Source organism: Callorhinus ursinus, unplaced genomic scaffold (genome assembly GCF_003265705.2).
Source record: "Callorhinus ursinus isolate GAN/ISIS: 27379988/994484 unplaced genomic scaffold, GSC_fseal_2.0 scaffold1, whole genome shotgun sequence".
NCBI classification, from domain to species: Eukaryota; Metazoa; Chordata; class Mammalia; order Carnivora; family Otariidae; genus Callorhinus; species Callorhinus ursinus.
This window is the reverse complement of record NW_027397063.1, coordinates 129,269,646-129,282,166: the sequence shown is the minus strand read 5'-3', so window position 1 is coordinate 129,282,166 and position 12,521 is coordinate 129,269,646. Positions and strand designations below refer to the sequence as shown.

Here is a 12,521-nt window from a genome sequence, read left to right as displayed (position 1 = left end):
AGCTTCTCCTGAGGAAGTTACTGGAAATCAGTAGTATTTGAAGGTTGCGGTCATCACAGTCAACGGTCCGAGCAGTACCCCGTTGAGAAAGGCCTAAATCGGGAACTGCCTCCTCACTTCAACCGCAACATGCCTGTGAGAGACCAAGCCATACAGACTGACCCAGGGAGAGCCTCTCCAGGGCCCTGCGCTCACTTCCCCTAGCCCCTAGGAAACTCTTTCTCTTCTTTATGTCATTTCCTAAGGAAAGACAATTACCTCATGTCTGTAGAGGACATCACCGCTGAGTTTTTAAATACCTCTCATTTAGTCTTGCAATCACTCTAAGTAGTTTATACTTCTTACAGATAAGAGAAAAAGTTAAGGGTTGGAGGGTAACATTAAACTCGTATTAGGGTATTGAATCCTGACTAAAGAGCTTCCTCTTACCTATCTCCAAACAATCCCATAAACATGAGCTCTACACATGTATAGATCAAAGTAGACTTACTAAAACCACTCTGCCAAGGAGACCCCAAGCCCAGTGCTCCTCTATTATGCGGAAGTTGAGAGTAAACTCTTGGCCCAAACATCTGGGGTTTATAGTCCAACTCTCTCTGTTCAGTAGCTGTCTGACCTTGAGCCAATTACTTACACTCTCTGAGCCTTGGTTTCCTTTATCTAGAAAACAGAATTATTTCTTGGGGTTAATAGTGGCATGCTGGTAAACATTTACCTCTCCGGGGGAAAAAATACCTTATGAATGTGTATGTATTTATGTTTACTGAAAGGATATATAGCACACAATTTATGTATTTATAAGAAATATCTTTACTATAAATCCAGTATAACCAATTTTCACAGAATGCATTCCTTTATTTTTGCTGAAGTCACAACTAACAAGTACAGTTCTGACATGAATGTTGCTATTTTAAGTATATTAATACAACAAAAATGAAACAAAATTTATGTCTGAACTTGATTTGTTCACCAAAGATGTGAGCAACTTCTTTGCTGAATCAGGTAATGGTTTTCAAATACTGGACTATTTCATCAATTTTCTATTTGCAATGGCTATAGGCATGATACACTTTTAATTTGTATTATTAACACTTTCTCCACGTTCTTAAATCTAGACAACCAACAAAATAAATCAAGCCCTGATTCATAGCATTTGCAGCTTTGCATAGTGTAAATAATCCTACCACAGCCAATTTTGAGCTACCAATGTGCTGTCACTTAGGGAGTTGAGATGTGCAGGAACACCATTATAAAGTATTGCCTCCATATCCATAAAGGTACTGAGCCTTAAAAGCATAAATAACAGTAAAATGTAAGATAATTAGGAAGTGAGTTTTGAGTAGTATCTTCTCAAATATAATTCAATTGTAAGCTTATATAATTTAATTTTTAATAATGGCTGTTTCTAACAACCAGCTCCATAAATTCCTGGCAATTTAACAGTGAGACCTCAAGAGACCTTATAAGCTGGCTCCAGCACACCATGGCTAGAACAGCATCTGCTGGCAACTACTACTTAAGATGCTGTGATTGGTGGCCATGTTTCATGTGCAAACAACTACCCCAACAGTGTCTGGATCAGTGCCCTGCATTTTCAAGGAAACTCATTTTGCATTTGGATTAAAAAAAAAATTCTTGAGGCATACATGTATGTTCAATAAATGTATAATGAATAACTAAACCATCAGTTTATTCCTCCAAAGTCCTGCTAGATAAAACAGCTTAGAAAGAGAGCAGCCTAACTGTAGGGAGCAAGATGATGATCAAGAGAGAATGAAAGGGGCGCGTGAGTGGCTCAGTCGTAAGCATCTGCCTTCGGCTCAGGTCATGATCCCAGGGTCCTAGGATCGAGCCCCGCATCAGGCTCCCTGGTCCGCGGGACGCCTGCTTCTCGCTCTCCCCTTCCCCCTGCTTGTGTTCCCTCTCTCGCTGTGTCTCTCACTGTTGGATAAATAAAATCTTTAAAATAAAAAAAAAAGGAATAATACAATCCTAAAAAAAAAAAGAGAATGAAAGTGTAGGTGCTTTCCACTTTGGAAGCTACCCTACTTACATGTAACTGCAGAACCTGAACAGGAAATGAGATCGCTGTTGGGGGGGTGGGGAGATCAAAATTTACAAGCAAAGCAACAAAGTAATGGGGGGGGAGCGGAGGGAACTGCTGGGGTTACGGATAAGGAGAATTCAGAGAAAAATGAAACCGTAGAAAAGAAAAAACACAGAACTTACAGACTTTTCAGAAGATCATTTCAATTCTGTGGTTACCAGTAGGAAAACAGAGAAAGAAAATTTGAAAACACCGTTTTCATCCTAGGTATTTGAGTCTTCTTTGAAACACTGGTCTCACCCTCTTTAGTAATTTATATCAAAATGCTGATTTTGAGACCATCTTTACATTCTTAGGACTGTGCCCCATAGAAAGCAATTTTTTTTTTTTTTAAGAGTTCATTTGACAGAGAGAGACACAGGGAGAGAGGAAACACAAGCAGGGGAGAGGGAGAAGCAGGCTCCCCGCAGAGCAGGAAGCCCAACGTGGGGCTCAATCCCAGGACTCCAGGATCATGACCTGAGCCAAAGGCAGATGCTTAACAACTGAGCCACCCAGCCACCCCAGAACTTTTGACATTGCGAAGAGCAACTCTGATGTGACTACTAGAACACAGGCCATAGTTGTTGCTAAACCTTTAGACAAGACCAAGAATTAAGAAAAGCAAATGGGACAAATTTTAACAGGCCCAAGTGTGAAACTAAAACCAGATCCACGAATTGGCTGTCTTCACTCATTCACTCACATGCAGCACTTTAAAAATTCAAAAGGAATTTAATCTAGTTTGTTTTTCATCAACCACACATTTATTTAGAGCTCGTTTATTACACTTGGCTATGCAAGTATAGTGCAAAAATGGGACAAAATACAAATCTGTACAATCCAGAGAGTATGATCAATATCCTGATCAACATCCAAAGTGGGTTAACGTTTTTTCTCCTGAAAGCATACCTTCCAAGGAGCCCCAAGAAGTGCTCAACACAGAAAAAAAGGGGGGGCGCTACTTGGCAGAGGAAGTTTGGAAAAGACTGCATCCCACTAAGCCCTTCCTAAAAGAACTCACGAAACACACTTGCTCATTAGAGAATGGGACTTACATAAAGACATCTCAGTAACCTTGTTAACCCAGCATTTCCAAGTTTATTCAATCAAGGAGACCAATCCTCCCACCTAACATCTATTATCCTGCCTCAACTTTGCCAGCATGGCTACAACCCCTAGGAAAGGGGAAAGGAGGTGGTGGTCTTGCTGAGGCATCCTATCCCATTCACAGCCAAAGCTGTGTCTTGGCTAGATCAAGCACCCCCTTCTCTCACTAACCCCTTCTAAGAATGATTGCCTTACCAGATACAGCAAACCACTATTCAGCTATCATTACAGAAAACTCAACAACCCTTGCTGGACTCGCTGAACAAATTAAAATCCAAAGAGCCCTGCATATATACATTCCACCATGCTGAATCAGAGATTTAGGTTAAGATGTACTGCTATGCTCAGGGGAAAGCAGTAAGTTAAATTAGAGTCTTACAAAAAACACCGAGATCGATACCAAAAACCACACTTGGTTAGAAATAATATTTATTATCCCCTCCCCCCATGTACAGATTACTTTTCAGAAACATGAAGATATTATATCCATGTCCTCATCAATAACAGTTTGTAGAAAATAAACTTAATTCATATCTTGACAATATATTTCTATCATTTTTTTAAACAATAGCCATTTTATTTTTCCACGTTAGTTCAAGAATAGCTTCAAGTTTTATGTTTTGAATCAAATCAAGACAATCTTTGTTTATAGGCAATTTCCTGATAGAGCCCATCCCCCCAACCCCTAAAAAAAATTCTATATCCTAAGTGATAAACTCTTCTTGTACATTCAGCAAACTTTATATTGGAAAAGAAAAAGAATAATTGAGATAGGTACTTACTCTCGTGCACAGTAATAAATCTAGCTGAGCTTCTACACCTTGCTTTGCAATGATGTTTACATAAAATAAATCATTTCTTATCAAGTTACAATGGTAATTTCTTGAAATGTAAATACAAAAGCTATACACTTAATCCACTGAAATTGCTTTCTAATTTTTTTTAATCTGTAATTAAACCATCGCCCTAAGGAAAAGCTTCAACTCAAGAAGATGTTTCCCCTTTCCCTCAGCTATTTCTAAAGCTTGAATCCTCTCTCAGATCATGTGAAGAGATACATTAAAAGCACAGAAAAAAAATGTTTTAGCTTGCTAACATAATGCCCTTAAGTTTGCTGACATAATGCCCATATTTTAATTTAAAATGTAAAATCAGAGTTAAAGCATCACTTAATTCATACAGTACATTATCAATTATTCAACAGTGTCCCACTGACCCAGAAGTTTTCCAAACTGGTTGTCTTCTCCACGTTTAGTAAGTTTATACCCAATGACTCAATCAAAGAATGTGCTTATAATAGGCTGCTGGTTTAATTTTAGTAGTTTTAATATTGGGCTATTTTCAAATATAGAGATGCTACAAGTGGCCCATGAACAATTATTTTTGTTTCCCATTACCTACAGGAAGAATTTGTTCAAATAAAATCTTACAAGACAAAATGCGAACCTACATACCTATATATAGATGTATACATGTATATATTGAACCTAACTAAAGTTTTATAAGCAATACTAACGTAGTTCTGGTTACACATTCCTAAAGACAGTAATTGTTTTAAAGATAACATGTTATAAAGAAGCTTATGCAAAAGGCAAAAATTAAGAATAAACATGATCTTTGAGGTTTTCAGGATTACTTCAAAAAGCCGTTTCTATCCCCCATAGAAGAAAACTATGCATTTATCTTAAGAAAAAAAATTATAAAAAGATAATGCTATCATGTAAAGAATTCACAAAAACTATACCGTATATCCCATAAAAGTCTTACCTATGTACGGTAAATCACAATTATGGTTTATACTGTATGACAGACATCACCATCACCTTTCCTCTTTAATAATGAGAGGATTTAACTTATTTTTTTGACTTACTTAACAAGTGCCACAGAAATTCAAGTCCCAGTAGCAACAAGTTAAACAAGATTACAAAATAAGGCATTCTGCTCACATGTCATTAAAGTAACAGGCTGAGTATAGTAAAGCGGGCTCTTTCCACTCTTAAAGTTTTATATAATCCAAAAATTATACAGAAGGCAATCTTTTCAAAAAAATTCCAATTAATTGCTATTTTTCAGGGAAACAGAAAAACATACATAAAATCCTCAACTTTGGCTACTTCTCTCACTGCCATAAACAGGCTGATCTTCTCTGTTTAATAAAGCCCAATATTAGAAATGTGGATGAAATGTCTCTGTACCACTTCTAAGCCTGTAGGTCTCACACACTAAATGATTTTTCAAATTACAGAGTAAATCTAATTTGACAAAATCCCTGTAGTGTTATTTAGGAAAAAAAAGAGTGGACTCAAAACACACTTGCACACAAATGCATACATATACACACTCTCTCTCTCTCTCTCTCTCTCTCTCACACACACACACACACACACACACACACACACACACACACACACACACGAACCCCACGCAGGACCAACACATTAAACAGTTTTCTTAAAACATTGATTGGTTCTCCAAAAAGAATCAAAATATTTATCAAGCTGCAGCATGTATATAAGGGGCAGCAATGTAACCTATTTTAGTACAAGGTAAGAATCTGAATGAACTTTTAAACTAGTACCTTGAACCAAAGATTTAACCAAAGATGAACTCTAAAATACGTATTTTTTGAAATTTGGACTCAACTGCCTGTTGTACTTTTACATTAAGTGCTGCTTAAATAAAAATAGAGCATAAGTTCAATAATCTACTGTCTAAACATTTAAAGCAATGGTTATGTCATCAACAGGTAAAATGCACCTAATTTGAGTCTTTGACACCACTTGTTTTAAATTTATTGTATGATAAAGTTCTTCACAGTTTAAAATATTGTGAAGAAATGTGTTTATGTAACTATATTCACATAGATATTATGTACACATACTATGTATTTGATGTACCCATAAATTTTGAATATGTGTGTGCCAGGAGGATACCCCACACATATGCAGGAACCCTGAATAATAGGTTGGTGTGAACTGTGAAATGATTTCTCAGAAATACTTAGAAATAAGGGAAGAATATTATTATGAATAATTATAATAACAAAAAAATTTACCTTATTTACATAGTGCCTATCTCCCAAGAGGTAAATATGCTTTATAGACATTTTTTAGTATCTGTGAGGTGGGGCATTAAGTACACTATCAATTTTCATTTTCCACAACCAACTAACCTGCCCAGGATCATACACTTTAACAAGCAGCCGAACAAAATACAGACATGAAGATGTCCTAACTTGCAATGTCTCCAATTACCAGATCAAATGGTCTTGTGGTGAAATCAAGTCTTCCTCATACAACAGAATTTCTACCACAAAGGATTACTTTTTAAGTCCTCATATATTTGTGATTGTGCGCTATATTTATACCACAGGGAGATCAAAATGATTTTTGGTTTTGGCAGATGAAAAAGTCTAACATTCAGTGTGACTATAATTCAGTGTAACTTCTCCAGTTTAAGTGCGACACAGCTGATTGGTCTATAGGGGAAATGCGGTCAATGTCTAACCATGGCTGAAGAAACCTCAATCCAAACAGCTACTGTATGATTACAGAGATAGCCTACAATCTTGTATTGTCTTAAAGGTCTTTTCTATCTCCACATATGGTATACACATATAAATAAGCATTTTAGCACAAAAGGTACAGTTAGCATGAATCAGTTCATGTTTAAATAAACAAAGGCCTTAGGGGTGAACTTTAAAGGCCAAGAGCTCCTCAGAGTGCATGTTGTTTAAAGATCGAAGATCTGGCAACTTTAGAAGAAGTTTTGTAAAAATAGAGGCCTCGTTTGGATGGTTTTTCATTATTAAGGTCCTTAGTGCACGGATGAGAGTTTCCTGCAAAGCCTCCACAGAGTTGACGTTTTCTATTCCAGATCGATCTAATAGAGAGTAAAGAATAGACAGACATGAACAAGAGGACATGTTATTAACATTAAATATAAAGAGAAAATATGAAATATAAATATAATTTTTGCTCATCAATGAATCCAAAACAAGGTTTTATACATTGGAATAAAGGCAAAAGATAGTTGACAACATTTTTTAAATCCCAATGGCAAATTTCTGTATCTGTTATATTATAAAGAGATATCACACAGTACACTTGATAAATCAAAATTCTTTAGTTTAGTATTTTGTTTGCAAAACTAGAGGTTCTGATTTTTAAAATTAGATACCATCTGCTAATTTCAACTGCTCCTGACAAAATAAAATGAAATTTACAAATATATTTTTTCTTCATATGGAATACATCCACATTTTTGTATGTTTTTGTATGTTACCATGTATGGCAGGCAATCTCTAAAATGGCGACCTCATCCTGGTATCCACACCCTTGTGTATCCCTTTTCCCTTGAGTGGGCTAGACTTACTGGCTCACTACTGATGAATAAAATATTAGATTACAAAAAAAAATGGCTTCCATATCCAGCACACTCTGTGCACTTCCTCTGAGAAAAGCCAGATGCCAGGTGCCATGATGCGAGCTGCCTATGAGGTGGCCCATATGCTAAGGAAATGATGGTGGTCTCAAGCCAACAGCCAGCAAAGAACTGAGGCACTCAGTCCAACATCTTGCAAGGAAATAACTCCTGCCACAACCACATGAATAAGCCTAGAAGCAGATCCTTCCTTAGCTGAGCCTTCATAGTCGACCACAGCCCTGCTCACAGTTTGACTACAATCTCCCAAGAAACCTTGAGCCAGAGGCACCCATCTAAGTCATACCCATATTCCTATCCTAAGAAACTGTGAGATAATAAATGTTCGCGTTTTTAAGCCAGTAAGTTTTAAGGTAATTTGTTATGCATTAATAGATAACTAATATACTATGCAACTTTATTACCTAGTTATATTAACCTGCATTCACTTCCATTTAACATACTGTATTTATTAAGCTTGTCATACAAAGTGTTAATAAACTAGTAATGTAGTATAAGCCAGCATTAAAGGAAAGTATCTTAAAATTAATGCTGTTTGCCCATGGACTTTTTTTTTTTTTTTTCAACCACCAAGGGCTATTTCTTCCCTTTACAACAGGAGGCAGTAGAGCACAAGAAATACTCAATGGCTCCCAGTATAGGGAGCTGTAATTAATAAGAAAGATACCGTGAAGGAAGCAAAAATCTCTGGCCATTTACTCCCTTTTTATTCATTATTCACAAGGATATTTAGGCTCTGCATTGTAACTGGTAGCTAAAAAGGCCACTTGCAATGCAAACACTAAAATTTCATAGTAAAGGGAAAAGTTTAATTCTAAATGCAGAAAAAAAAATGATAAAAACAGGTTTATCTTACATTTAATAAAATGTGGATTATTATTCAACTATGTGCTAATTATTACAGAAAAACACAATTTGAATGTTGACTATTGGTTTGGGGGGGTCATATGCTTTCAGACAAAATTGTTACATGGACAAAAGACCTCTTAACATTTGACTGTGGTCATACAATCATAAGGGCCATATAAAACTATTTCAATAAGCCTTCAATAATATTTCCAAGAGTCTCCCTTGCTTTTAATATTCAAGTAATTGTTTTCCTCAACATCCTTGCCATTTATTAATTCCCTTACCAAAATACTTACTGAATGTATATGGCTACATATGTGATAGGTGCTAGGGACTTAGCAGTCAACATAACAAACCAAAATTCCTTCCCTGAGAGAGCTCTTCTAGAAGAAAAATGCCTGGTTTGAATCATATCATCAGTAATTTACAATACCAACAACAGGGAAAAGAATGACAGTAAGCCCTACAAACAAAATAATCTAGATAGGCAGAGAAGGATACTTGAGTTGGAACTAGTATTTTGAGTCTTTCAGTGAATACTGTGTTGGAAAGACCTATGCTGCTTCTATACAACTCACAACTTCAGGAAAATGGATTCTTACACCTAAAAATGTAAATTTTTCTAAAATCGCAATTTCTAAAACCATGATTTCATGATTTCAAGGCCAAATAACCTACCTACAAATCTAGCTGATCATAAACAATAATCCTCTAGAAATTATAACAGAATGTACAGACTGAAATGAAAATTAATCTTCTAAATGGTATATTAAATGCTACACTTACTTTATAGTTTATAGTATAGTTTAATTCATGATATACCTGTCCTCTGCTTCCTTAAGCTTAGAGTTCTTCATCCCTCACCACCAAATCTCACCAAATCTCCTATGAACATACACAAGATGAAAGTCAAATTCCTTCCACAAAACCTCTATGAGGACAAGTAAAATCCATATCCAGATGAACTTTGTTCTCACACCTATATGCCCATCCCTAATCTTCAACCACAAGTGACTGCTGCCATTTCACACAACCTAAAGAAGAATTTACCTTCCAGGTATTATTCCCTTTTTCTCCCTGGTATCAAGTCTTCTAACCTCACAGGCAAACATCATGTTTGAGATTCTACCTTAGCAGCTACAGCTATTCTGTTAACAAGCAGTATAGCAGAAAGGCTTTGAAGCTAGACTAACAGGAGTTCAAATGCATGCTCAGACAATTTTTTAAAATGCATGATCTTGAGCATATTAATCCTTCTGTTCCTCAAATTTCTAGCCTGTATTTGAGAATAACATATCCTAGCTCACATCAGAGGTCTGTTGTAAGGATAAAATTATATAATGAGATCTAGAAACTAACTAGCACTTTTTCTGATAACAACCAAAACAAAACCCAGATGGTAACTGTAGATTCCAAGAAAAACAAAAAACTATTTTAAATATAAAGCAAATATAATGGTTGCTTAATTTTAAGCAATTAATAGAGAATATAAATAATCCATTTGTTATCTGATACTTGGAACATTCTCCCTTGGGAGGCACAGGTTTAGGGCAAGATTTATATTGCCTTGGGGCGCCTAGATGGCTCAGTCAGGCATCTGACTTCAGCTCAGGTCATGATCTCGGGGTCCTGGGATCGACCCCACATTGTCACGTTGTCAGGTTCCTCACTCAGCAGGAAGTCTGCTTGTCCCCCTCACTCTTCCTCTGCTCCCCCTTCCACTGCGCATGCTGTCTTTCTCTCTCAAATAAAATTTTTAAAAAAATTTATATTACCTTGTCTACCATTTCAACCCCGCTGTGTGAACACTGTACTATTTACATAATCCTAATACTGTAAATGAATATTTTTTACTTTTCAATATTTAGAATCTGATAAAGCATGGAAACTAATCACACCTACAGAACATAATGTATTTTCATTCTTGACAATGTAAAAGAAATGGTATAGCAAAAGAAGCCAGGATATGGAAGAAGGAGGGTACTGTCTTCCTGTCTAAGGAGAAGATTCAACCTAAACTATCTGAAAGATTATGTAAAAATGAAGGGTCAAAGAATGTGAGCATATTACAATTTTATATAAAACAAAGCAACATAAAAACTTTTAAAAAGAAGATACTTTTGTCAGTTATACCTACTCAGTAAAAAGAGGTATAAACACAGTATTTAGAAGTGGGTGGGCAACTCTCAGAACAATTAAGAAGATGGTTAGAATTCCAGTTCTCTGAAGAGTAGGCTGGGAGAAGGAAGGAGAGACTTTTATCCTCCTCTATAATTTCTGAATATTATTTTCCTGAATAGATACTGTTTTAAAAATAACAATAGTCCTTTTTAGGTGGTAAAGATTTAAGTTTGACATGAACACTATCATATGTTTAAGTGAAAGCAACATACTATTTTAAAATGCATGAAATTGTGCATGTGTTATGTGTTGCTTGTATACCTTCATATAGGCAGACAGAACAAAAATAAGAATGCATTATACTCTTCTATAATCAATCTTTTCCACTTGGTATGTCAAATACTTTTTATGTACCGTAAGTCAATAAGCAGATAAATGGTACATGGATGGACAGGCGAACAGATAGAGACCCCCTAATGTTGACAGTGATCTTTTTTGGTAGCAATATTATCATCTTTATGTTCATCTTAGTATTTTCTACTTTTGCAAAAAACCCATATTCTTATGATCAGTAAACAAGGCTTTTTTCAAAAGGAGATTAAAACAAAGTAAAATTATGTTCGCTTGGTAGAAAATATAAATAGCATATCTCCTGGTACAGAGCTCCCCCTTATCCCCTGCCACCGTTTCTTCCTTTTCACCATCTCTGAGACAGTCCCTCCTGCTTCACCTCCTTCTACCACACCTATCTCAGGAGAGTTCACTCCACTGCCTCCTACCTGAGGTTATTTCAACAGCCTCTCAGCCTGACTCTCCAGCTCTAATGACTCACTTGTCTAATCCACCCAAGATAAACATGCAGAAATTCTAATGTCAAACCATCACTTTGTTCGTGCCTCATCATTCCCCTACACTGACTTTCCACTGCCCCATATTTCAGTCAAAACTCTGCTTAGTTCTCCTCGAAGTCACTCCGGAACCTGGTGCCCTTTAACTCATAAGTCTCTGTCCCTTTCCTCCTTGATGTACACTTTGGGTTTTAGCCACCTGCCCCTACCCTACCTCATGCTCTCCCAAGTTGCTCCATCACTGTTTTAATAGGAAAATCTACTAACCCATCCTTCAAATTCCAGCTCTACTTCCATCTTCCCCACAAAGCTTTCTCAGGTAATTTCCTTCCTAGAACCCCTACTTCCTCAGTCAGAACCACATGGTTTAATACCATAAAGCTTTTTGTGTTAGTTCTGTCTCTCCAAATAAAACATAAATGCTTGGAGAACAAGCTTGTGTCTTAATGCTTGTTCTGTCTCCCCCCTCACACATAATGAGCAGATAAAGAAATTAACAAGTATAGATTACCTTTAGTTTCACAATAATAGATTAATCTGATATCAACTCAAAAACCATTAATGATTACTTATCAAGAGAATGCAAAATGGTAGGTAAAGTGCAAGAGGCATTAATGACAAGGTTACTAAGAAAATAGCTATCCCTTATTAACCTGTTAACTCTCATACGATTCTGTATAAGTACGTTTTTAGTTACCTAGGTAGAGCTGATCAGAACAGGTAGCCAAATTATGCTTCCAAATGACGTAAGTCTTTATTTATACCACTGATGTACAGGCCCTTTAAAATATACAAAGAACTTACTCTCCTTAGGAGTTACTGATTTACAGTTTAGCCACATAAGCGGGGGTTATAACTTATATTTTATAACCCCCACAGTACCTGGTACAATGGCTTTTACACAGTAGGAAGCAAATAGGAAACAAAATAAGTAATATCAAAATACTGTTAAATTCTCAACAAATGTATTAAAATAAAGTTAGTGATACCTAAAAACGGCTGGTACTTATTTATATATCCCCAGGAAAGTCGCTGTGTATCAATTTCCCATTTGCTACTATCTT

General features: G+C 36.2%; 1 protein-coding gene across 2 annotated transcripts in view; it reads right to left on the bottom strand.

The window, feature by feature from the left end:
• Window positions 1-3,608: 3,608 nt before the first annotated feature.
• The window catches only part of NR1D2 (nuclear receptor subfamily 1 group D member 2), a 29,394-nt gene continuing 20,481 nt past the window's right edge, over window positions 3,609-12,521 (bottom strand). For both annotated transcript variants that reach the window (XM_025883029.2, XM_025883037.2), the window contains exon 8: window positions 3,609-7,078. In XM_025883029.2, the coding sequence (XP_025738814.1) occupies window positions 6,882-7,078 (197 nt within the window). In that variant the 3' untranslated portion in view covers window positions 3,609-6,881. The remainder of the gene's footprint in view (window positions 7,079-12,521) is intronic.